The 27,218-nt window shown below is 40.6% G+C and overlaps 1 protein-coding gene across 1 annotated transcript; it reads right to left on the reverse strand.

Annotated features, from left to right (window-relative positions):
• Window positions 1-1,976: 1,976 nt before the first annotated feature.
• On the reverse strand, window positions 1,977-27,113 carry SERPINB10 (serpin family B member 10). The gene is made up of 8 exons (XM_029922436.1): window positions 26,948-27,113; window positions 22,652-22,828; window positions 20,492-20,554; window positions 19,653-19,790; window positions 17,764-17,881; window positions 8,244-8,386; window positions 5,163-5,318; window positions 1,977-3,014 (listed from the first exon to the last, which is right to left on the reverse strand). The coding sequence occupies exons 2-8, from the start codon at window positions 22,817-22,819 to the stop codon at window positions 2,610-2,612; spliced, it is 1,191 nt and encodes a 396-aa protein (XP_029778296.1). The 5' UTR covers window positions 22,820-22,828; window positions 26,948-27,113; the 3' UTR covers window positions 1,977-2,609.
• Window positions 27,114-27,218: the final 105 nt, after the last annotated feature.

Raw genomic sequence — 27,218 nt, forward strand, 5'->3', positions numbered from 1 at the left:
CCCCCGCTGGCTGCTCCCCTGGCCGCTGTGGCTGCTCCCCGGCGGGCTGCTCCCCTGGCCGCTGTGGCTGCTCCCCGGCGGGCTGCTCCCCCCGCCGGCTGCTCCCCCGGCTGGCTGCTCCTCTGGCCGCTGTGGCTGCTCCCCGGCTGGCTGCTCCCCGCGCCGGCTGCTCCCCCCTTCTGGCTGCTCCCCCGCTGGCTGCGCGAGTCCCTGCCACCGCGATCCCGGGCGCGGCTTCCGGCGGGTGACTCAGAGCCGGCCGGGATTGCAGGGCTGCCAGCCGCGGTCCGCGGGAGGAGCCCCAGCCTCCCCCGCGCTCCTGTGCCCGGCACGGGCGCACTTGGCCTCACGGGGCAGGGGCAGGGAGGGGTGGGGGGGTGGAGGCCGGGATCCGGACTCGTGTTGGTGTTTCCCGAACGCCTGCTCGATGGAGGCTCGGTTCGTTTTCCTGGGTTAGTTCGCGCGGTATTCGTTGTGTGCGTGCTTGTGCATGCGTGTGTACGTGCAAGAGCAGTGTCAAAGTTGGGGCTTCGCCTTGGAAACTGACTAAAAAAGCAAGACCAGAAGTTAAAGGGCCTTAAAGCCAGTGGTTTCCAAACCGTTTCAGTAGGACCCCCATCAAGAGAGGTTTTGAGCATGCATCTCAGTATTGATGTGATGCTAATATGCTAAATACTAAAATATTATAAACGCTGTAAAACATAAAACTTTCAAAAACTAAGAAGACTATTTATTCGAAATATGCACGGTTTTTGCGCTTAGAAATTATTTCAAAATTTAACGTGATCAACGTGATTGAATGTTTTAACCTTACTTTAAGGCTTTGAAATACAGTTATTTGAAGACCTGGTTTTAAGTTCAGTTTATTTCTTTCTTTTTTTTTTTTAATGTTATTATTTTGAGAGAGAGAAAGAGAGAGATTGGGAGCAAGCAAGGGAGGGGCAGAGAAAGAGGGAGACACAGAAACCCAAGGAGCCTCGGGGCTGAGGCTCCACATAGATGACTTGAACCCACAGACTCTGAGATCATGACCTGAGCTGAAGTCCAGTGCTTAGCTAACTGAGCCACCCAGGTGCCCCAAGTTCAGTTTATTTCTAAATTGGGATTGATAGCTGTCATAAAGTAATGCTTCTTAGGAACCAGGTTAGTTTAAACAGATAAAGGCATCGTTGTTTGTACTGACTAAACCTTGACACTTGATTTTCATTCATGTACTGACTGTGCCAAGGTTTCTGGTTGGCATCTAAGTGTGGAAAATCTACTTATCCTCTTGAAAATCATTTGCTTTTGCAAACCGAAACTTTTCAATGGCATACGTTCAATATCCACCAAATCTCTTCTCTTGGTAAGGTTTTTATGAAGTTGGAAAATTATATTTGCAAGTTTTTTAAGTACTCATATGTGACAGTTTTAACATTTTTTAGTAATAAAATTGGATAACAATGGAAAAGCATCCAATAGATGAACACAGACACAAAGGCTATTTTTTGCTGCTACTTAGTATGAGATGTGGATAGACACAAAATGTTTCATCGAAATATGGTAAAATATCATACATATTACGGTTTCCTCTTTGGGGAGCGAAGGCTTGTTTTTTTACTCCTATGATACTGAACCAGGATTTCATACCAGAAAACACATTTTCTTACACTAATTCATACACTGTTCATGACAGATCTAGTCTTTCATTTTATTTAAATGAACTATTTCATTATATTAGATGAATATAAAAAAGAATTTAGAGTATATAGTCAACCTCTAAAATTAGAAATACAGCTGATGGGCTGCCACTAAGCAGTTGTGTGAACAGCTTCTGAGGAAATTGGGAAAACATGGCCAAGTTTATGAAGATTCAGCGTTTCTAAAAACATCTTCTTCTAACTGACAATATATATTATATCGATTAGAACTTTTTCTTCTACTTCATAAGGCTTTTAAAAGGAGGGATGATAGTATGACTCCACTTTTACACATAATTATTCTTAATGAAATGTTTATTTTTGAATACTTTTACGTTCACAGAAAAGTGGCAAAGATAACGCAGGGAATTTTGTATCCTCCTAACACATTTTCCCGTTGCGATCATCTAACATTATCATTATACATTTATTCAAACTATAAAGGAAACACTGGAGCATTGGTAGTAACTAAACTTCGTATTTTGTTAGGATTTCATGGCTTTCCTATTAATGTTAACATAAGTATATTTTTTAATACTCCACAGAAGGTGTCGAAGCTTCATTTTACAGTGGTAGTTTGTGAACTATCAGAATTACACTCCTGAGAAAATTCCTGCTTATCCATATATCACCTTTGTAAAGATTTTTCTTCACTCAACGAGGCCTGCAAAATATCCGTGACAACGAAAATACAGTGACCAGAGAGTTCAAAAATGGTAAGGCACTCAATTGAATAACCTAGTACTTCTGAAATGTAAATAAAAGTCACACGAAGACAAAATGTGAAGTGGTAAGAATAGCTCTATAGGTATGGTAAATTCACTAAAATGCATTATTTCTAAGCTGGGTTTTGTTATAATTGTGTTCTTCCATCTTTCGGTGCGCTTTTCACACTGTAAAGTGGTCTCATTTGATGAGCGAGATAATGGCTTAGGGGGAGCAGAATCTCCCGTAGAAGAGAATGCTACCGGTTCGGTTGTGCCTGATGAAGAAGAGAAACGGGTGGTTTGCGTTAAATTCAATGGAGGGGAGTTTAATTCGATGACGCACCTCACTCCCGGTCCCAGCGGAAGCCTCGGTGCCTTGTTCATTTATCTCTACAAAAGCCTTGTGGAAAACATTGAACAGGTATAAGTCTCTGCCCATAGACATTCCTGAGAAATCCGCGGCGGCCTGGTTGAAGGCGTCGCTCATTCCCATGCTGCTCAGGGTCGACTTGAGATCATGCGTCTCTTCAAGCCTAAACTTGGGGAGATACAGCTGCACTTCATACAACTCCATCATGTCTGCGCTGGTCCACTCGCTCAGCTCCTCATAGGTCAAGGCCTTTTCCAGCTGCAGGTTTGGAACAAGGAGGAGAGAGTCAAGGTAAAGGGAAGAGTCTTGGTTGAGCGATGCCTCAAAATACAACGCAGATGAATTATGTATGATCAGTCCCGTTATCCCGGGTAACAAAGCACACGCTTTGGAAAATTCTTTGTGTCGTGAGATCCTTCACACTGTTGACCTGCAGAATCTTTGCTTTGCAACTTAATAGTTCTCAAGATACAGGAGAATTAGCCCTTGATTCAAAATGGCAGCACTTCCGGGTCACCTGGGTGGCTCAGTAGGCTAAGCCTCTGACTCTTGATTTAGGCTCAGTCATGATCTCATAGGTTGTGAGTTCTAGCCCCACATCAGGTTCTGTGCTGACAGCATGGAGCCTGCTTGGGATTCTCTCCCTCCCTCTCTCTCTGCTCCTCCCCTGCTCATTCTCTCTCTCTCTCTCTCTCTCTCTCTCTCAAAATAAACAAATGAACATTTAAAACAATGGCAATGCTTCTATAACAGCAATACAAGACATCAACTACACACGGAAATGCAGCAATAGAAATATACATTTAGATGATGTCTACATGAAAGCATAAACTTTAGAAGAAATTGTGTACCAGGGACAAAAAAAAAAAAAAACATTTGTTATATTAACATGGGAGACGGTTCTTTGAAATCAAAATCAGAGATAAGATAAAATGCCACCACAATATGAAATTAGTCACTACTAAGCTATGCAAAAAAGAAGTGAAGGAAAAGTAAAGAAAGGAGAATCCCCACATCTTAAGAGTAATGCCCTTTGTTAGTGTCGTTTTGAGAGTGTTTTTCTCCTCTTTATAGTTAATTTTTTTAAATAATATATACACATCCATATGCTTAAGAATATATGTTAAAAATGTGCTTGATTTTTTTTAAATTTATTTATTTAGAGAGAGGGAGAGGGAACACAAGCAGGGAAGGAGCAGAGGGTGGGAGAGAGAGAATGCCAAGCAGGCTCTGCACTGTCAGCACAGAGCTCAGTTCAGGGCTTGAACTCACAAACTGTGAGTTCATGATCTGAACCGAGATCAAGAGTCGGATGCTTAACCAACTGAGCCACCGCTTTTAAAATAACATGCTTGTTTCAAAACACTTGCTTTTGCTGCTTTGAGACTTTTCTACACCCTAGCATTGCTGTCAGTTACATACTTGTAGATGATGTACATTAATAATCTGATAACATATTCAGTTCAGGAACCTGCACTCTTAGGAAGAAAGGCTTATGAGGGCGGGACCTTAATGGTTTAGTGTCCACACTTGGTCTTATTTTTACCATAAAGAATCTGGCACACATAAGAAGTTATGCACTGTGCAAAGAAAGCCAGGCCACTCATTGCATGAGAAACTAACATTCTCATGCAGTTTAAATTTACAGATAGGGGAGTGCCTGGGTGGCTCAGTCAGTTAAGTGCATGTCTTCAGCTCAGGTCATGATCTCACTGTTTATGGGTTTGGGCCCCACATCAGACTCTGTGCTGACAGCTAAGAGCCTGGAGCCTGCTTTGAATCCTGTGTCTCCTTCTCTCTCTACCCTTTCCCCATTTGTGCTCTGTCTCTCAATAATAAATAAATATAAAAAATGTAAAAAAAACTACAAATGGCTCAAAAACATGGTCTGACCAGAAATTTGGCTGTAAACAACTTAAATAATGCTCAGAGGTGGTACTGATATGGACTACTTCTCCTCAAGACTGTTTACTTGATTAAAAAATTTTTTTAAGTTTTGAAAGACAGTGTCATGTTTAAAAATGTATATCTAAAGCTAGACTGATGCAAGGGATTTAAAAAAAGTAATCTCCAATTAGGTAGGCTCTACCAGAGGGAGAAGAAAGACCTAGACGAATTGAAAGATATACCAATGCACAAGGCTTTGTGACAGACACTCTGTTGCTCGTGTGGCTGCTTGTCTAGCTCCCCAGTGTGAGAGCCTGTGGATTCGCAGCCTTTCTGAGGGTAGTAGCACCAAACTGACAGAGTTTAGAAAGTTTGAATGACACCGTGAAGGTAAAGTCGCCAGGGCTCCGGTATGTTGATTGCCTTCCTCAACCGGAATCAAAGAACAGGGAGACTATGTCTTATGCTCCCCCCAGACGGATAAACACCAGAACCACCTTCACATCAGAGAGACTGTACCTGATCCAGTCCTTCGATTTCTTCTGGCAGCAGGACGAGCAGGCTAAGGTCACGGCTGTTATAGTCGAGTTGGAGGCCCATGGCCTGTGGCTTTGGAATGTGAAAAACCTTGAGTTTTGTTTTCATGGACATCATCTGCACCGGTTTGCTTATACTCTATGGGAAGTAAGTAGCAAAATCACTGAGGAAGTGTTCTACCAAATCCTTAATTTTTTTGTATCATAATTGGTGCCCAGTTGTCTGAGACAGTGGTAAAATGGGTGATTCTTCGCAAAATGCTGAATAAAGTTATTCAGACCTTGCTTTCTGGAAATATGTGTTCCATTGGATGGCATTAGTAGTAAGTGATATGGAAGTTTCTTTTATAACATTATTATGACAGCCTCTGTAAATCAAAGCAAGATGGATCCTGCTAAACTCTTAAAAAGCTATATAATCTTATGCAAACTATGTAACTGTCAATGATTCAGAAACTGAATAAGGTGTATTTCACATTCAAGCATTTGAGAAAGTATTTAGTATCATAAACACTGCAATTTATTAAGAGAATTAGAAGATAATAGACAAGGAAGAAATATTTGCAAAACACATATTCGATCAAGGATTGGTATCAAAAGGTATAAAGAACTTTATCAAAAGGTATAAAGAACTCAATGATAAAACAACCCAATTTTACAACATAGGCAAAAGACATGAACAGATACCTCACCAAAGGAAGACATACAGTATTTGAAAAGATGCTCAACCATATGCCATTACATAATTGCAAATTAGAACAATGAGACACCACTACAGATCTTTTAGAATGGCTAAAAGTCCAAAACACTGACAATATCAACTGCTGGCAAGAATGTGGAGCAACAGGAAATGTCTTTTTCTGCCAATGGGAATGCAAAGAGCAAGCCCCTTCAGAAGACAGTTCTTTTGGTAGGTTCTTACAAAACCAAATGTGGTATTACCACAGGATGCAGGTGTGCTCCTGAGTACTTACCAGTATGAGATAAACTTCTGCCTACACAAAATCTTGGACCCAAATATTTATAGCAGCTTTATTCATAACTGCCAAAAACTGAAAGCAACGAAGATGTCCCTCAGAGGGTGAATGGCTAAACAAACTGTGGTACCTCCAGTCAATGGAATACCATTCAACAATAAAGTGAACTGATCTATCACGCCGTGGAAAGACAGGAAGAAAACTTAAGTACGTATCGCCTAGTGGAAGAAGCCATTCTGAAAAGGCTACATACTCTACAATTCCAACGATACGACACTCCAGAAAAAGTAAGTCTACAGAGACAGTAAGAGGGTCAGTGGTTGCCAGGTATTTAGGAGGAGGGATGAGTAGGTGGAGTCCGGGTCACTTTTGGGGGCAGTTAAACTCTACCCTATGATACTGTAATGGCAGATACACAACATAATGCATTAGTCTAAGCCCATGGAATCGTACAAGACTGAGTGAACCCTAATGTAAACTATGGACTTCAGTTAATAAAAAGTTATTGATATTGGCTCATTAACTGTGACAAATGCACCACACTTTTATAAAACGCTAATAATAAGGGAAATTATGTGAGGGGGGATATATGGGAACACTACTTTGCTCTCAATTTGCTCTAAAAATGCTCTTTAAAATGACCATTTTTAGTAAAGACAATGATAAAACAAAACAAAACCCTGCAATTCAGATATTGTAGACATAGGTCATTTGTCCATCCTATAAGGAGCTAAATGGCAATCAAAGCTTCATCCTTTTGCTAACGAAGTGGCCATGTGAATAGAGCTGTTCATTCAGGAGACTTCATGATACAGTGATTATTTGGGGGATGAGCACATAAATGGCACAAAATAGAGTCTTTCTTGGGAGCATCCTGTTAGAGCTAGCAGCAAAGACTTTATCGACCAGGGTTGTGAAGCTAGAAGGCTGACAAAGGGACAGCCATATTCCGGGTGATATGGATAAATTGTATCTTCAGTATCAGACTTCCTGGACTTCTCAATTCCTCTGAGTTACATGAACGAATGCGAATACAATTCTCATTTGACAGGCGCTCGTTTGGAATGCTATTTTTATCACTTGCAACTGAAAATTCCTTGTGGATATACTAACCCAGGTAGCCATCCAGCTCACTTCTGGCTAGCTTATTCCATTACGTGTCCAGCCCGTTTCCCATCTTTATCCCACCGATTGGGCAAGATCCATCTATTGCACACATCCACGGGATAACTGCCGTAGGTCCCTGGCAGCGCTGTTTACGTGAGGTGACTCGCCCCAGGACCAAACAGTTTAACCAACGTTAGATAATCGATTCCTTTCCTGGGAATTTAAAATGAGACCTATCAGACTGGTGTCTAAAACAGAGGCAGTGTTGTGAGTAGCCAGATTATGGACTTGTGGACTGGGAAGAAGAAAAAGTTAGATTGTCGCCTGAGGAGAGAAAGATGGGAGAAACAGAGTTGAAAAGATAGAGACTGAATCCTGTTTCCACTCAAGTTCCAAGGCCCAGCCACATTCCAGCCATTGGATTCTTTGAGATCTGTCATCTTACACTAATCTCCCTTCTGTGGCCTTCGGTTCCTATCACAAAAATAACCATGTTGCATCCTAACACTAGGAGAAAACTCAATGAAGGAGATGAGATTTTAAATTTGTATTTGTCTTACTTATGGAAGGGTGAAAGTTTGGTAGAAGAGAGTGTTGATCTAGTAGAACAAGAACAGAACTGATAGCGAAGAGTTGGGGTTATGGTTCTGGTAGATTTCCGACTTAGACACAACTCCAGTTGTGTGACTCCAGTCACTTAGCCACCTGGGAAATAAATATAATAACTACGTCATCTACTCTATCATAGTCATAGCAAGGACTGAGTGATAAACTATGTGACTAGTCTGTTTTCAGAGGAAAAAAAAACAATGAAAGGGGAAATCCCGAGCATGTTGGATTTGGGGGGTTTTAGCTCAGCCATTCCTGTCCTGGTAAGAACGAGAATTTACAAGAACGTACATTCAGAAAGAAGAGTGAATCTAAACTAGAATCTCCTTTACGATGCCCTGTAAAACTCATGTGGATTATTAGATTTTTACCTTGTTTATTCTGAAAGGCCTTTCTGTGGTATTTTGGACTAAAAATTGATATTCCCATATTCCTTTAAAGTAAAGGGCGTTCACCAGAACCATTCTGGTTGTAGTATTCACAGCATCATCAGGTAGCAGATTCACGATTTTTCCTAAAAGAGCAAGAGGACAGATTACAAATGGTATCATTACATCCTGGCAATGTGCCACACTTACAAAAATGACAAATATAGAAAACTGCTAAGTGATAGGATCTCATATCCACCAATGACCCAAACCAGATGTTAGCTCTGATATAATATTACTAACAGATCCTATTTAAATTTCATCTATTTTTCCTATAGAGTCCTTCTTCTGGACAAGAAATCAATCCAAGATCTCAAGTTGTATTTAAGTGCCATTTCATCTTAATCGGGGACAGTTCCTCATTTGTTCTTTGTCTTTCATGACTTTAACATTTTTGAAAAAAGTTTGGTAGCATCTCCCTCAATTCTCAGTTTACCTTTGTCTGTTATTTCCTCAATTGTATCCCCTGACAAAGATATGTTCATTCCTGAAAGCCAGTCCCTGTGAATGTGATCTTATTTGGAAACAGGGTCTTGGCAGATCGAATCAAGTTACGACGAGGTCACACTGGATTAGGATAGCTCCGATCCAATGACCGACATCCTCACAAGAGAAGGGAAATTTGGACATGGACACAGAGAGGGGACAGGCTCTGTGAAAACACAGACATAGGACAGACATAAAGAAAAAACTATATGCCAACAGACTCAGAGATTGCAGTGAAGTGTCCATAAACCAAGTCAAGGATGGCCAGCGACCACCAGAATCTAGGAGAGAGGCATGAAACAATGCCTTCCCTACAACATTTAGAGGAAGCCTGACCCTGCTAACACCTTGATTTCAGACATGCACCCTCCAGAGCTGTGGGAAAAAAACCTTTCTATTGTTTGAAACTCTCTAGTTTGTTGTCATCTGTTATGGCAGCCCTGGGAAAACATCACAATCGAAGAAGCAATGTTGTGTATTTCTCAATAAGTCAGACCAGGAAATATATGATGTTCATATGTCCCATTACTACTGCTATTAACTTTGATGATTCGATTTCTACAGGTTTCTCAGTGTAAAATTATGACGTTTTCCTTTTGTAACTAATAACTATCATGTGGAGAGATACTTTGAGACCATATAAGGTTCTTGTATTCCCCAAACTTTTGCTCACTAACTTTAGCATTTATTGATGATATAGACTGAAACAATTATTGCTACAGTTTTTGCCAAATGGTGATTTTTAATTTCCACTATTTATTCTACACTTATTAACTGGAATTCTACTAAAAAGAAGAACTTTCCCATCTCTTTCTTTTTCTTAGGTGTTCAATAATTTATATCATGAACATTTGTTTTACTCTATGTGTTATAATTTAGTACTATCATCATTTATTTTGTTTCTCAAACTATCCCAGATTTGATTATTGGAAACCTCCTCAACTTGGCTCCTATATCCTTTTGACATGTTCCCAAAAATTTTGAGCATTTCCCTACATTCTGGTACCACAGTATATCCTAAGGTTTCTTTGGTGCTTTCTAGGAGCCCTGGTTACCTTTTTTTAAGGGATGGCTTTCAGAAATCAAGATGTGAATATTAGCTATACTGATTTCTAATGGGGTGTCATTGCGCAGCAGGGAAAGCTAGGGAATGCATATATTATATATACACACATCTGCAAATATTTCCATGTCGATATAATTCTCTTTCTGCTTATATATTAAAGATGAGGAAGTCAGATTGATATCACCTGTTTCAGTCCAACACGGTGGGGTTTATGTTCACCTTGGCTTTTCCTTATTTGTAATTCCTTTCTCTGTCAATTAGAAATCTGGACCTTATTATTCCCAATATATTTGCTTATTTGCTCAATCCTAGAATACACATAAATTAGGTTCAAAATGGCTAACCCAAACTCCCACGGAAAACAAATTTGATAACTAGGGTACAAGATTTGCGTAAAGTTCTCTTTCTTAAGCCTTAGATTTCATAGTCAAAATATTGCTTTACTTGAATAAATATTTGTTCAAAAGAATAATTCTGAAACAGGAATGTAAGCTAAGAAAAGATGCGATAGAAGAACTGTAAGTTTTGAAGAGAAAATATAGATGGATTAGACTGATAGGTAAAGCCCTCGTGTGCATGTGCATGCCCATACACACACACACACACACACACACACACACACACACACACACGAGGACTCCTGAGGAAGTCCAAGTGTTATCCAGGGAGTTGGAAGCTCAAAGGACATGAGTAGTGGAGCTTGTTGGAAAAAGGGGGGGTGTCAGTAAGACTGAAGGAATTATTCTATTTACAGCAATTATTCTTAGCCTTGACTGTGAATTAGAATCACCTGAGGATTTAGAAATACTGATGCTTGAGCCTCACTTCCAGAGATATGAATTAATTCGCCTGGGGTTGGGCTTATGAACTGTCAAATTTAGTTTCACTAAATTTAGTTTCACATGGAGTGAGGACTGAGCCACTGGTTTGAAGACGTTCGGTCTATTGGCCTTTTATGCCTCCCTGCGCGCCGCCAACGGAGAGCAAACACGTTAGCTCGCAGGTTAGTGCATCAGTAAGGACACTCAGGTCGCAGTATGGTTAGGACATAGTGGGGTTGCTGAATTGTGGTTTTAAAAAATAAGGATTATTTGTAACATGTATTATATGTAACTGGGTGGCTCAGTCAGTTAAGCGTCTGACTCTTGATCTCCGCTCAGGTCATGATCTAATGGTTCTTGAGTTCGACGCCTGCATTGGGCTCTGTGCTGACTGTGCGGACCGAGCGTGCTCTCCCTCTCTCTCTCCCTCTTGCTCTCTCTCTGCTCCCCGCCTCTCAAAATAAATAAATAAACTTTAAAAATGTTTATTAAAGAACAGTTAAATTAGGTCTGCTTAACTTCTCAGTTTCCCTTTATTTTTACAAACGAAAAGTAGTCTGGAAAAAGTAAGTGAGTAACATAGAATAAAGCAACCGTTAAGTGAAATCCAGAGCTCTGGTTTCCATTTCTAGTGGCTTGCTGGTCAGCTGGCTCCGGGCAGGGGTGGGAGAAGGAGGCACATGATTTGTAGGCCATTTGTGTGGTGTCAGGATTCTCGCCATATTGATTCCAAGCTACCCACGGAAGTCACTGAAAGAGGGACTGGGAAGAGATGGGCGCAGGCTGCTGAGCAGCTCCCGGAGCCCGCACCACACCCCCACGCGCCCCTGAGCTGCAGTCCTCACGGGAGGCACGTCAGAAGCACCTGTGCAGCTTTATATAAAAAGTTCTGGGGGCAGTACTTCTAGAAATTCCAGTTGATCTGAGGTACGACTTGGACATGTCTCTTCCAAACAAGACAAAACGACATCTCCCTCACCTATGAAACAGACTTTTGGTTTTAACAATGAAATTTGAATTTCATTTTAAATGCTAATGTCAAAACTTTCTGAAACATTATCCATTTTTCTATCTTACTAAAGACAGTGTATCAAACCTAATTTAAAATGTCTTTGATGGTTTAACATGGGGAGACCATCTCCATTCTCTTTTCAATCTTCATTTTTAGCACAGAAGTTTTACATTTTAAAGGCTCCGTGGCATTTTTAATCAATTACTCTATCATGTGATAGACTGTGGGTGCAAATAGAGAACATATCAAGGAGTGGGTTTTGCACAGACTTAGCTCAAGTTGATAGAGATCCAGATGATTTAAGCTGTATTGCATTGTTCCCTGGGTTCATAGGCTTTCAAGGAAACTCACCATTTGAAACCACAGCTATGTTAGAACATGTAAAATATAATTATTTTACAAAGGATGTAAAAAATATAGTTAAACACACATTTAAAGTAACACACAGAGCCAAATTTGACCAGGATTTGGGGAACTAAAGTGCCACCTACTGGCTTGCGCATTGCATTGCACCCTGGGTGGTTTTAGGTATTGGGAAGGACAATCTTCGAAGATTTTTCAGGGTTAAGTCCTGCTGGGCAGAGAGTTATTCATGTGACACTAGAGGGCCCTATGTGCCAAGCACATGATAGATTTTGAGATTACAAACATGGATTACCAACCCCCACTTTTAAGTAGCTTATAGACTATAAAGAAGACAAATCAGAAAAAAAATTGCAACATATAACTGACCCTATCATTGAGTGATATGTGTGTGTCCAGGGTATGTCCCAGTGATACGTGTATGCCCTGTATGTCCCAGTAGTCCAGATGACTACTTGAAAGACGACCAACTGAGCGCTTCAGGAAAGAAGCTTCCTTCAGGTGGCTCAGAGGGAGCGCAGTCATGCCAAAGAGTTTCTAGCAACTTTTAAGGATGTGCAGAACTCTGCTTCGGCAAAGTTCCTGAATAGCTGACTAATTCCTTACTTTATTTGATGTTGACTAGCCCTCACATGGAAGATATTTGTGTTCAATATGTAAAGAGAAAATACAGAAATGTTACAGCTTTCTGCCTCTTTGGAAGCGTCCACTTCTAAGAAAGAGACCAGCTGGAGGAATGAAGTTATAGAAGTGGAAAACAGGGGCTTAGTAGAAGATGCGGACCATGCCCTTGGTCATCTCATCCGGGGGGAACCTTCATTTTGCTAGTAGTGTGACCACAGGGTTTTTCAAAGTGTGGACTCTCCTATATCTTGACCATATAGTAACTGCTATCTCAAATCTACTCTTTCTTCCATCATGTAAGATTATTTATTCAGTGCTTCCTCAAAAGCAAAACTTCCTATGTGCTGTCAACTGTGGTAGCCACTAGACACACAGGGCTACTGAAATTTAATTAAGATGAACTAACGTTGGAAATTCAGTTCCTCAGTCACATTAGCTACATTTCCAATCATGTAGGGTCACGTGTGGGTAGAACATGTGATACATAGCACATTGGGTAGAGCAGACTTGGGGCACTTTGCTACCATCACGGGAAGATTTCCTGGCAGCTGTGGGGTCCAGACAGTTGGATCTGGTCGTGTTCCTTGAAGGCGTCAGTCCGTGCTGGACAAGCACAGCAAGGACCCTTATGGTCAAGCTTATGCCACACCCAACAGTGGCTCTCCTCTCAGCTCTGAAAAACGCCGCGTGGTGGGTTCAGATAGAGAGAAGGCAGAGCAACTGCTCCCAGCCTTCCTGTCAGTACGGCTCCGCTCTCCCTCCCAGACAGCATAACAGGCCCTGGGTTAAGAATTCGAGACCTCGGATTTGGTTCAGCCCCAGACTACCCTTAGGTCCACTTCTCTCATGTTGAATGCTTTTGCCTATTCAATCCCATGTAGTCCTCTTGCCAACTAAAAAAGTGCAAGTGCTCAGGAAATGCCAGCTGATCTAGAATTCTAAAAACAGGCTTACTTTTGAATGACTTCAAATCAGATATAAGTTAAGTAAAATGGTCACTCTTGCCTCACCATGGCCTTTGAGTCACGAATACAATGAAAACGGAACTGAGAATTCAGGGCTGCCAACTTCCTGTTTAGTTCAACAAACAGTAATGTTCTGAACAACTGCTCTGAGCAAGCCTGCCGTGTGTTCGTGACTCAAAGCTGTAACTCAAATCAGGCAACATCATTGCACACGGGTCCCTGAATCTGATAGAGGAGGTTTCAGCGGTTAACTTCAATAACAATATGGCTCCTGTCAGGGTAAACTTTCACCCCGGGTGCAATGAGAGCAAAGAGGAAGGCTCTTAGCCCGGCCTGGGAGCCAGGACGGGGCAGGGTGTTTCAGAGAGAAGGAAGAGCTTAAGCAAATGCACAGGGTCATGAGGTAGCCCAGGGGGTTCTGGAGACTCTGTGGCACTTGGAATTCTTGAAGAACAAATACTGAGTCAGAGAATGACAAAAGTTGAAGTAGGGAGACAGGCAGCATCGGCTGGGCCTTCTATGTCAGCTTAGGGAGCTTGAACTCATCCTGTAGGTCATGGGGCACTGTGATGGGTGCTGAGTACAAGAGTGACATTATCTCCCTGGGCTAACTCATATTATAGGTACATCTTCTGGGTGGCAGAAAGGAGATCAGACTTGAGGGGAGCAACAATAGAGGCAGGTTATTGCATTAGCACAGACAAATGATGACCAAGACCGAAAGCAGGGGAGGAAGAAATTAGAAGGAAAGGTGGACTCAGAAACATGTTGGAGGAGGCAAAGGAAGGGGACCGCTGAGAGCATCTGTCAGGTATCTGGAGTGAGCAAGAGTGTCTGCGCCAGAGCATACAATCCCTGAGACGGAGAAGGAACACAAGAGGAAGACGAGGCGTGGCAAAACCATGCTGAGGTGTGACTTCAGGTCTGTTGAGTTTGAAGTATGTGGGGCCCTCGCCAGGCATGTCCTGGCACGTATATTTAGCGAGCATCGAAGTTCCAGTGGTAGGCCTAAACATTCCACATGCTTTGATGCAATGCTAAGGCTTAATTATTACTATTCATTAATAAGTACATCTTTTGTATTTCTTTGTGAGAGCTAATGGACCATCAATAATTATATCAATTTATTTTTTTAAATAGTTTATTGTCAAATTGGTTTCCATATAACACCCAGTGCTTCTCCCCACAAGTGCCCCCACCATGACCATCACCCCCCTCCCTCCCTCCCCCTCAACAGCACTTTCTACAATAGCCAAATCATGGAAAGAGCCTACATGTCCATCACCTGATGAGTGGATCAAGAAGATGTGGTATATATACACAATGGAGTACTACATGGCAATGAGAAAGAACAAAATATGGCCATTTGTAGCAAAGTGGATGGACCTTGAGGGTGTCATGCTAAGCGAAATAAGTCAGGCAGAGAAGGATAGATACCATATGTTTGCATTCATAGGTCTAACAGGAGAGACTTGGCAGGGGACCATGGGGAGAGGAAGGGGGAAAGAGAGTGGGGGAAAGTGAGGGACACAGATCAAGGGAGACTACTGAATATATCAATTTAAAAGGCAGCTTGGTCTGTTGAAATGAGTTCAGACTTTGGAGCTAAACTGACTTAGATTTGAATCTTACTCTAATCTTATCTCTAAAGATTTAAACTCTGTGATCTTGGACAAATTAATTTCTCTAAAGCCTCAGCTTCCTAATTTCTAAAATAAGGATTACAGTAAAAGACTTTTAGGTTGTCTATGAGAATCTTTCTACTATTTCCTTTTAGAAATCCAACACTTGTGTTGTTAATTTTAGCCATTCTGACAGGTGCAAGGTGATATTGTAGTTTTGATTTGTATTCCCTGATGATGAGTGATGGTGAGCATCTTTCTATGTGTCTGTTGTCCGTCTGGATGTCTTCTTTGAAAAAATGTCTGCTCATGTCTTCCACTCATAGTTAACTGGATTATTTGGTTTTTGGATGCTGAGTTTTTTGTTCTTTATATATTTTGTATACTAGCCCTTTCTTAGATATGTCATTTGCAAATATCTTCTCCCATTCTGTAGGTTACCTTTTAGCTTTGTTGATTGTTTCCTTCTCTGTGCAGAAGCTTTTTATTTTGATAAAGTCCTAATAGTTTATTTTTGCATTTGTTTCCCTGGCTTCAGGAGACATGCCTAGTAAGACGTTGCTACAGTTAAAGAGGTTACTGCTTGCGTTCTTCTCTAGGATTTTAATAGTGTCCTGTCTCATTTCACACCAGTCAGAATGGCTAAAATTCCCAACACAAGAAACAACAGGTGTTGGCAAGGATGTGGAGAAAGGGGAACCTTCTTGCACTGTTAGTGGGAATGAAAACTGGTGCAGCTGCTCTGGAAAACAGTATGGAGTTTCCTCAAAAAGTGTAAAACAGAACTACCCTACAGTCCAGCAGTTGAATTAGTAGGTATTTATCCTAAGAATACAAAAATACTAATTTGAAATGATACATGCACCCCAATGTTTATAGCAGCATTATCAACAATAGCCAAATTATGGAAAGAGTCCAAATGTCCATTGACTGACAAATGGATAAAGAAATGATGGTATATATACACAACAGAATATTACCCAGCCATCAATAAGGATGAACTCTTGCTGTCTGCAATGACTTAGATGGAGCCTGTGAGTATTATGCTAAACAAAATAAGACAGTCAGAGAAAGACAGATACCATATGATTTCACTCATATGTGGAATGAAAAACAAATGATAATAGAAGAAAACATGAGAGAGGAAAACCAAGAAGACTCTTAACTATAGAGAACAAATCGATGCTAATGGAGGGGAGCTGGGGGGTGGGGGATGGGTTAAATGGGTGATAGGGATTAAGGAGTGCACTTGTTGGGATGAGCACCAGGTGTTATATGGAAGTGACAAATCACTAAATTTTATACCTGAAACTAATATTACACTATATTCTAAGTAACTGGAATTTAAAGAAAAACTTAATAAAATTTAAAAAGAAAGAGAGTGCTCAAGTTTTAGATGAGCATGTGGATACCCAGCTAAAAATGACATCTTATAGGGGCACCTGCGGAGCTCAGTCAGTTAAGCATCCAACCAGCTCAAGTCATAATCTCGCAGTTCCTGAGTTCAAGCCCCGCATCAGGTTCTGTGTTGACAGCTCAGAGCCTGGAGCCTTCTTTGAATTCTGTGTCTCCCTCTGTCTCTGTGCCTCTTCCTGGCTCTTATGCTGTCTCTCAAAAATGAATAAATGTTTAAAAAATGTTAAGGCATCTTATAGACCTTTATTACAGCAAGTCTAGGCAACTATCTGTCCCGCTTTGCCTGGGACTGAGAGACCTTTAGGTGCTAAATCCGAGAAAATCTCAGACAAATCAACACAGGCTGGTCACTGGAGCAGAAAGTGCGTCATGTGACTGATATTGGGATACGAGTGAAACTGATGTGTGAAACTCTCAGGTCATCTCCTTAAGAGCAAAGAGGCTTTCTTGTCCCTATTTCCTGCTGACTATAAAAGGACAAATTCAAGACTCTCTTAGACATAAATACGAAAGCCATGTTTTGAGGATGGCAGAGCTGACCCCCTAGTCTGGGTCTCCGGATGGACTCATGGAACAGACTGCTTATCTCCCTTTTGACTATTATGTGAAAGAAACTTCTATCTTATCATTAAGCTACTGCATTTCAGGTCTCTCTGTTACAGCGGCTTAGCCCAAACTCTAACACATGATCTTATTTTGAAAATTACTTAAAATCATATGACACTTTTAATGCCACAATTTTGTTATTAATTACTAGCTGTTTTTCTTTAGAAATCACAAATGTAGCAGTATCACAAATTTCCTAATTTTCCTACTTTTTACCCCTGGACTTCTCTTTAGATTGACTGGGAAATAAGAATTTCTTATCCATTTAGCATCTATCTTGACTTCTTTGTTTTGGATAAGACTCATGGGGAAAGCTGTGAATCTAAAAATCATGGGCATGAATAGAAAGACATGTTCCGAATACCTAGAATGTGACCATAGTTCTACTTAAGAAAGACACCTATTTACATACAATGCAAACGCAATAAAATATAGCAATGCTTGGAGAAAGCACCTTGCCAAGCATGTTGGTAAAAGCTTACCCTCAGTCTGGCTTTCAACCCAAGAGTTGATCTCCTTTCGGATTTGTCCAGGATCTCCAAAAAAGTTAACAGACTGTGGTTCTGCCCCAAAGTATGTTTTCATGTCTTCTAAATATTTCTGGAAGATATAGGTAATATCTCCATCTGTAGAGTTTATCCAAAACTAAGAAACCAAGTCTACTGCTGGACAGTTGCAAATTCCCACCTCGTTGACCCCTTTCTGTCTTTCCATACTTCCATTTTGGTCAAAACCTGAACACTCCCTCTTTAGAACTGGCCGGGCACTGACTCACTGTGCAGAAGCCCAGAACAGGAGAGAGACCTGCCTTTCACAGTTCTGGGACCCCCACACCCTACATTTATTCATGCCTGTGAAATGGGGCTGGAATGAAAAGGGACAAACTCTAGGAATCCCAGGATGGATTCCAGTATGCAAGAGGTTTTGGCAGTTGCACTTGGCTTTCTACAGCAGGGACGGAGCCTAAGTGAAGCCTGAAGGGTCTGACAGCTGCCCACCGGGGACTCTGAGTGTCCACAAACCTGTGATGGGCCCCTCGGGAAAACTCGACACTGCCGTGAAAACTGATTGCTAGGCATGGTCAGAGATTCAAAGGCTTTCTGAGGGAAGAAAGCTGGCCAAGTCCTTCTGGCCCTTTGAGGTCCACCCTGGTGGCGGTTGTATATGTGGGGGTATTGTTTGTGGGGGCACCTGTCTCAGGAACATAATTTATTCCTCAAAACAGCTGTCATACTTCTTCATTCTATTACTTTGAGGAACTGTGTGCAGTAAAAAAAAAAAAAGAAAAAGAAAAAAGAAAGTGAGTTAACTCAGCTTCAGAAATCTAAATTCTATAGAATTTATTTAAAAAATAAGCTTAAGGATTCACAAGGCACCATTCTCTGTCTCAACTCATGGGTTCTGATCAACCCCTCTGAGCGCAACCCAGACTTGTGGACACTTTAACAGATGTATCAGTTTGTATCTTTGTGCCCACTGGACTCAGATACCTCCTGCTTCTGGATCTAACCCGAATGCACACGACAACCAGTAATAGAAATGTCTTTAAGACCTTGTTTGGATTCTTTCATGCTTTAGTCATAACAAAGCCCAAGTCCTTATCTTCCCAGAATTCACCAGCTATGGTCAGGGATAGCGCTGCTGATACCACAAGATCACTTCGTCTCTTTGATTGCTATCCCTCTACCCTATCTGATTTTCTTGCTGTTTGCCCACTGGGCACCTGCTCTCTTATGAGATGGGCCAAAGGATGTGATGGATGAATATGAAAGAAGTCCATGCTTGGCCAGCTTGGGCTGACCACTCTGAGGAGTCTTTGAATCTGAACTAAGGATGAAATCATGGTCTGTATTGTGGGGTCTCTACCATCAGAGAAAAGGAGAAGTTGATATTATTCTATGTAGAGTGTCTCCTGAAGTCTCTAAAGTCATGTAGTGAAATGGCTTGTCTGGTCCCAAAGTCAACTTTGCTCTTGAGGACACAGTCTCCAGCCACATTCCTGTGATGATTACCTCCCTTTGTCTCTGCAGGCTTAGCCTCCTGAGTTACTCCACCTCTTTTGCTCCTTTTCCTGTGAAACAAACACTAGCCCAGAGATTAGACAAACCACATTTTTATACATGTTCATGGGCTGTTCCTCGGGTGTACCCCTTTTTTCCAGACGAAAAGATCTAATCACTAGATTTGGTTGGAGACCGATTATTGATTTCCTTTACAATTAGACACCTACTGGTGCTCCAAATGGTTGTTTACTAGAAACACTGACCATGAAATTTGTCCCCAGGATCTCTAGAGAAATGTACAAAGAGTCTACTGATTGGTCTCCCATAGCTCTTTCTTTCCCATCAGATTAAAACATGTTTGCACTTACAGTGTGAAATGGGTACATTTTCTCTGCATAGATCCTGTTCGCTGTTTTAAGTGTGGCAGCATTGCTGGGATTGTTGATTTCTGAGATGAGTGTCTGGAAGTGAGAGAGTATTTCTTCAGCCCTGCCCAAACCGGATTCCTTGGAAAGAAAAAGGAATTCGTCAAATAACAATGTCGAACAAAAACGGTCTATATATGAACAACCTAATTTAAATGAAATGATTTGTTGTACTGCATACAAAAGCTGAAATTGATTGCATGATAGGCAAAACGTGTCTTCTTTAATGTTATCCGTGCAAGGATTTAAATGTTTTGGGGGCTTCGATTTCTTCACATTTAGTTTGCAAAGGCAAGAATAAGTTTGAATGTGGGGCAGTTTTGAAAGGGAAGAAAAAGGTGGAGAGAGATAAAGGGAAAGAATATGGCCTTTCCAAAAAGTGCACACATTTTTGCATTTTGGAAATTTTTCGATAATTTTATGATATTAAAAAAGTTTAATGTCTATTTTTGAGAGAGAGAGAGCGCGAGAGAGAGAGTGAGAGAGAGAGAGAGAGAGAAGTGGGTTAGGGGCAGAAAGAGAGGGAGACAGAGAATCCAAAGCAGGCTCTGTGCTGTCAGCACAAAGCTTGATGTGGGGCTCAAATCCATGAGCAGTGAGTGAGATCATGACCTGAGCTGAAACCAAGGGTCAGATGCTTAACTGACTGAGCCACCCAGGTGCGCTTATGCTATGTTTCTAAGAAAAGTGACCTATTAAAGGGTACTTAAATTCACCACAAAAAGACGTGCTGCAAGTGTTTTCTCCTTGATCGTAAAATAGACAATAAAAATAAGACATACCATCTTCCTTTTCTTTTCACTTTCAGGACAAGATTTGATGTCCTGGTCTCCGAACTGAAGCACCTGTCATTTGAACAAAAAGGCAATATGTGAACACACTTTGCCAAGATGTAATCATGTGAAATACTCATCAGTAAACCCAAGTCTGCATTCCCATCAATACAGAACTTATAATTAATTAACCCGGGGGCAGCGAGGGGCACTCTGATTTCACTTAAATCATGAGAACAGATGAAGTCAGTAGAGGCTTTTAAGTAATTTTTTGAAATTCCAACTTATATAGCTAGTCTCTTTCTTCCAATACTCTCTATAGGACACTGAAGACGATGTTGGGAATGCCCTTAGAGGTTAAATTCTCTTGTATTCCATGTGCCATTTTTTTAAATCTATGGTTGTTTTGAGAGCATAGAAAATTTCAGCAAAAGCAACCATTGCTCTAGCTATCTAGACAGTTGAAGGATTTAATTGTTTATTCTAGTTCAGGGGTTTGGTTCTCACTTTGTACTACCCTTTGACATTTATAGACACATTCTTCGTGTTCACCCCAGCATCTCATCTGGAAGTTTGCAGGAAGGACGTTCTCTTCCTTGTTTCCTCCGAAGTGTACAACATTAGAAAACAAGGGGACGATGGATCTCCCCCATCGTGGACCCAGCTCACAATAAGGACTAAGGTCTAGTTTACCCCAGGTTACGCTGACACATAGTGACAGACAGGGGCACGTGAACAACCCCATCTCCACTGCGAACTGAAGCAGTTGTTATGGAACTAACATTTAAATAAAGCCAGGGTGAGAGACACACGGCAATGTATTTGTATGAAATGGACCCAAACTGGAATCCATCTAAGATTGTCTGTCACGTTAATGGTTAAACCCTTTAATAATTAACCGGTCATCAACGGGCCACGAACCAGGATTTTGTTGTTGTTTTTAAACTAAGCATTATCTTGTGAACCAAAGAATAAGCATGATATCCTTGGCCAAAACTGACAGAATATATTCTGCCTCTTTCACTCAGAATTAGTGGCTGTGCCCTTTTCTGTATCTAGCACAGAGAAAACCACCTTGAGTGGAAATTGTTACTTGTCCTTTTGATTATTGCATGATTTAGACGTGGATTTACTTGTTTCTATGTTTTTATTTAAAAACACACATATATATTTATATGTTTACACATATGCACACATATACACATACATGGCTTTTTAATTATCTTTTGTGATCTATGGCTATACTTGTGGGTGCGCATGCGCGCGCTTACACACACACACACACACACACACACACACACACACACGCTGTGCCTGAAGATGCTTACAGCAAATCAATAATGGCTTATAGGATAATATTGTTTTGTTATTTTAATGCTCTCCGTGTCTCTTTAGGATCATTCAGACAATGAGGGATTGAATGAAGAAACAACTGAACAAACCAAACAAAGAATAGAATTCACTTGATTTTTCCATTTGTGTCTTCAAGAGAATCCTTCTGAGATCAGAAAGATGATGACAATATTTAAAGTATGAGCCATTCAAATACCATGTGATTTTGCTCCTGTGTAGAATTTAAGCAGCAAAACAAAGGGACAAAGAAAAAAGAGACAAACAAAACTAAACTAAAAAATCAGACCCTTATGTATAGAGACCAAACTCGTGGCTGCCAGGGGGAAGGTAGGTGGACAGATGGGTGAAATAGATAAAGGAGATTAAGAGCTCACTTTTGATGAGCGTTGAGTAATGTATAGAATTGTTGAATCATTGTATTGTACATCTGAAACTAATATAATACCATATGTTAACTTCGCTGGAACTAAAGTTTTAAAATAAAATAAGATGAAGTACACACCATAACTTGTAGAAATACATTAATAATCAAAATTAAATTGGTTTTGGTGTTAAACCCAGCTTGATAATGTTACCCTCTCAGTCTGAACTTGCTAAAATCACAGGCTCTTAAATGGTTTCTCAAGCAGCAGTTTTCCAAGTGATTCTCTTTCCAAGACCTCTTTTTATGGTCTAAGTAAATATTTAAGTGTATCTTTTGTTTTGGAGGACATGGCTGTACTATGTAAGCGATTTGGAATTCAGGGGGCAAATGACGATAAAAGTCAAAGAAAGCATTTGGTTCGAAGGCCACAGAGGATACTGTCCCCCACTCACCTGGGCTATCTGGGCAGCAGTGGTACCGTGGGTGCCGAAATACACCATGGCCAAGGAGGTTGAGATGCCCCAGGGAGAAAAGAAAATATTTTTGCCCTCAGCAGATTCAGCTAGTTTTTTGCTAAAATTCAGGGCAAATTGGTTGATTGATTTTGCTACAGAGTCCATTGGGAAAACCTAAGAAAAATAAAGCAGGGATAGAAAACTTGTTAATAATCTTCTCCACTTATTTTACTTTTGAAAAAAAATGATTTGTTGGCTGACATAAATATCTCCCTTTAATCACCTCTTCCTGCAACGACAAAAATATATATTCTAGAAGTGGGTTTTATATAGTATATCGAATGTATATATTTCTACCCATTAAGTACATATCTATTTCCATTCATCCTTATATGTGTACCTATTCATAACAGTTGGATAAACCATAGGAAATGTCACCAACACTATCAGTTTACATATTAGGAAACTGAACTCCAGAGCGTGTGGGTAGCTCAGTTGGTTAAGCAGCCCACTCCCCATTTCAGCCGAGGTCATGATCTTGCTGATGGTGAATTAAAGCCCCATGTCAGACTCTGTGCTGACAGAATAGAGCCTTGGGATTCTCTCTCTCTCTCTCTCTCTGTCCCTCCCTGTTCATGCCCTCTAAATAAATAAATAAATAAATAAATAAATAAATAAATAAATAATAAACTTTAAAAAAAAAAGGAAGAAAACTCAAGTCCAGAGAGTTTAAGGAAATTGCTCAAATTTTATTTTTTTTTAATTTTTTAAATTTTTTAAATTTATTTTTGAGAGACAGAGAGAGACAGTGCAAGCACGGGAAGGCCAGAGAGAGAGGGAGACACAGAATCCGAAGCAGCTCCAGGCTCTGAGCTGTCAGCACAGAGCCCAATGCGGGCCTCAAACCCAGGAACTGTGAGACCATGACCTGAGCCGAAGAAGGATGCTTAACTGACTGAGCCACCCAGGCGCCCTATGGAAATAGTCAAATTTTAGCATGAAAGAACAACAGAGAACAATTGGATGCTGGTCAGTTAGCAGCTCCTTGTTGAAAAAAACCACAATAAAAATGGCAGTGGAACCAGGTCCCCCAACTGTCAGCCCTGTGTTTCTTTTCAATGTACCACGTGACTGCTGACCTTACAAGTAGACGAGAAAAGGCTATACATCTTTCAAGAAACTTTATGCTTTTTCTTACCTATCACCCATATTTTTATATATTTTAATTTTATTTATTCATTCATGCCTTTATATATGTATTCCTGCTTCCTGGAATGACTTGATCCTCCTTTACTCTGTTAAAATCCAATTCTGTTTCTCTATTTCTTGAGAAGCTTTAAGAGTTTGTCCCACAACCTCGTTTTTGCCCCCTGCTTGACATTTCTCACACCACTAGTTCTGCCTTCATATGTTCCGACCTTTCCAACCCCAAAGTAAGTTCCTTGAGAGTAAAATTTTCTGTATGTCCAGTGACACCTTGCTCAGGACTTCACACAAAATGGATGCTTGTAAATACTTGTTTATTATTTCTTTCCAACGTTCATTGTTTGGCCTCCAGCCACCATACTTTGTTCATTTAAACTTGAAACCATATATACCTTGGTGGGAAATGCTCTTAGAAAAGTAAGGAACTCCAGCCTCATTGCCTTTACTCTCACTCACTTGAGACCTTCTGAAACTCGTCTTCTTGGACAAAAATTCACGTTTTTCTCATATTTTTTAAAATTATATTCAGCCTCTAAATTTGCCCTCAAATTACCCTGACATTTTAAGTCTTTTAAGATGTGAGTTCTATCAAAGAAATAACTACTTCAATCTGTTGCCATTTTATAGCCAAATAATTTCTCAAACCAGTTAAATGATTAAAAATAAATCAAATTCCTAGACCTAGAAATTCCCATTCGTGCCAACGATTGTATAGAACTACATCTTACACTGATATCACCTGGCCCTCAATACTTTAGAAAGGTCAGGAGTTCTCTGTGGTCAAACAGTTGAATCAAGGGAGAGGCATGTGCGGGCAAAGTTTTGGTCTCATCATGAATTGGATTAACAGTGATCCTGTTGAAATCCCTCCTAACCATAGGCTTACATCTAATCCCAGCCTCTGACCCTTGCCTCAGTTGTAGTTTCTGCTTAATGCTAAAGGTGATTTAATCCTAGGCTAATATTACTTGACTAACGAAAAAAAACAAGTCTAGTTTTGTAGTAATTCTACACCCTCAAAATAGTCAAAACTTGCCAATGTCTATTTTTTCTTGATATATCTAGTGTTATTTTGGAAATAACCTCCTTGATCTCTTTATAGCTGTCTCCATCCAAATGATGCTCTGTTTACTCCCTCTTCCTCCCTCTTCTTTTTGTAGCTCTATCTCTTCAAATCTCTGGAATTGCATTCTTACGGAATATGCTTGGCTCCTCCAAACCCTTCTGACCATGAAGGGAGGAGAAAGGAGAAAGTAATATCTTCAGGTCTGAGATTTTTATCTTTCTACCTACAGTTGTTCTAGAGTTTAATTATTTGTAACAGATTCCTGAAAACAATAACTTTCTCTAATGAAAGAGCTAATTTCTGGTGGAAAGTTAATATCCAGTTATCTTCAGCTTCATTAATTCTCTTATTAATATCATCACTAATAGATGAGGTATAACCCAGAACAGAAAAGAACAATTCCTGCCATTTTTTTTTTTACAAAAAACTTCTGGAAGTGGTAACCCATTAATAAAATTTAACCCAAGAGTGGAAAGTACTTTCTGAAGAAGGTAGAATTTTAGGAGGATATTTTACAGGAAATAATTTACCCATACGACGTTAGACAATGATGTTTTTTCAGAGATTATAAATAGCTAGGTCATATTCCTACTATGCTTTTTTCAGAATAAATTATTCTTCTGCAGTTTTCAAGAGTTATAGATGTATCAGCTTACATGTATATAAATATATAAATATGCAATACATACACTATGTATGTAAAATATGTAAAATTTCAACCTGTCAAGGGCTTAGGGGAGAAGCTGGAAAACTATGAAAGTAATAAAAGAATAGTATCATTCATCAAAATATCGCTTTATAGATACCCAGGGTCCCAAAGAACCTCCCAGTCCACCCTAATCCAATTACCTTGTAGTATCTGCTAAGCAACTAAGGCCCAGAAAGGTTCCATGTGCCGCCCAATGTGCACAGCCAGGTCAGAGCAAAACTGTCACTACAACCCCATTGTCTGGATTCCGAATACAATTGCTTTTGTCATTGCCTCTCATTGTCTTTAAGATTTTAATGGTAGGGGGCGCCTTGGTGGCTCAGCATCTGATTCTTAATTTCTGCTCATGGTTTATGAGATCAAGCCTCGTCAGGCTCTGTGCTAATGGTATTGAGCCTGCTTGGGATTCTCTGTCTCCCTCTCTCTCTGCTCCTCTCCCACTATGCCTCTCTCTATATATCTCAGAATAAATAAGTAAACATTAAAAAATATTTTAGTGGTAAAAGGGAGGGACTATATGATGAAAGAAGGTGAACAGGAGGGAGAATAAAGGAGGGGAGATGGTGCGAAGGAGGAGGGTGTAGGAAGGACCCTCGCTGTTTTCTATAAAAGGATACCCAAGGCTCCTTGACTTTCCTGTGATACTGATGATACTGCCTACTTTGTGGGGCTGTCCTACCAGAAGATGGCATGTCCCCCAGCACTTCTGGATTCACCCAAAGCCATTTTCTGAAGGAACCAATAGTTTGGGGTGTTTCATGATGAGTGCATAGTGGAAGACTGGGGCTCAGACTGTCCATGGAAGAGAAGAAAGCTAACAGTCCATGGTGGGTCGGCCAGGATGGGATGTCAGGTGGGGATCAGGGTTGAGAGCCAGACCATTAATCCCACACATTAATGACTGGCATCAAATTCATGTTGCCAAACTCTTCTGAAGAGGGTTTGGGCTCAATTATTCTAACAATACTCTATTTCTCTTTGCCTAAGTTGATGGATACGGAGGTAGCCAATCTAGAAATGTGACTAAAGGAGATGCTGTCTACAGTTTCACCATTCCTGGTAAAATCATAACTCCTTTTAAATGAAGGCTCTCTCTACCCCTTTGCCTTCTCTCCCCTACAAACTCGGAAGCAAATTGGGGTTAAATCTGTCTGACTCGCACAGAATTCGTGGGTGGGGGGAATGAAGCTTTCTTTATCTATTATTTCTGTTTTAGGGAGCTCTTGATCATTTGTGACTTACCTGGACACTACAGCAGAGAAGGAGAACATAAATAAATAAGCACTTTTAAACATAAAAAGTTTTACAATACCTTGTTTTCTTCTGCTGGAGCAGAACTGGCAAGTGGCTCCTTCTGTTAGAGATGGCGGCTGAATTAAGTAACTTGTAACTGTAGAAATCTTCTTTAAACATTCTAGCACCTCCCTTTTCTTAGCCCCACCCTCTGATTCACTCTCAGAGGCCCAGGCACTCTTCCGTTTAGGTTTATCTTGGCCTTGAGCTCAAATAAAAAAGACAGAGCTAGACAATAAGGTTTTGCTTGAATTACTTAATTACCCACATTTTCCACATCTGTCTGCATG

The sequence above is a fragment of the Suricata suricatta genome, chromosome 14 (assembly GCF_006229205.1).
Source record: "Suricata suricatta isolate VVHF042 chromosome 14, meerkat_22Aug2017_6uvM2_HiC, whole genome shotgun sequence".
Lineage (NCBI taxonomy): Eukaryota > Metazoa > Chordata > Mammalia > Carnivora > Herpestidae > Suricata > Suricata suricatta.

Coding starts and splice junctions, on each gene's coding strand:
- SERPINB10 (XM_029922436.1), bottom strand. CDS start 22,819: ATGGACTCTGTAGCAAAATCAATCAACCAATTTGCCCTGAATTTTAGC. Junction 17,882..19,652: donor AAATGTACCCATTTCACACT/GTAAGTGCAAAC, acceptor TATATCTTCCAG/AAATATTTAGAAGACATGAA. Junction 5,319..8,243: donor GGCCTTTCAGAATAAACAAG/GTAAAAATCTAA, acceptor TACTTCCCATAG/AGTATAAGCAAACCGGTGCA.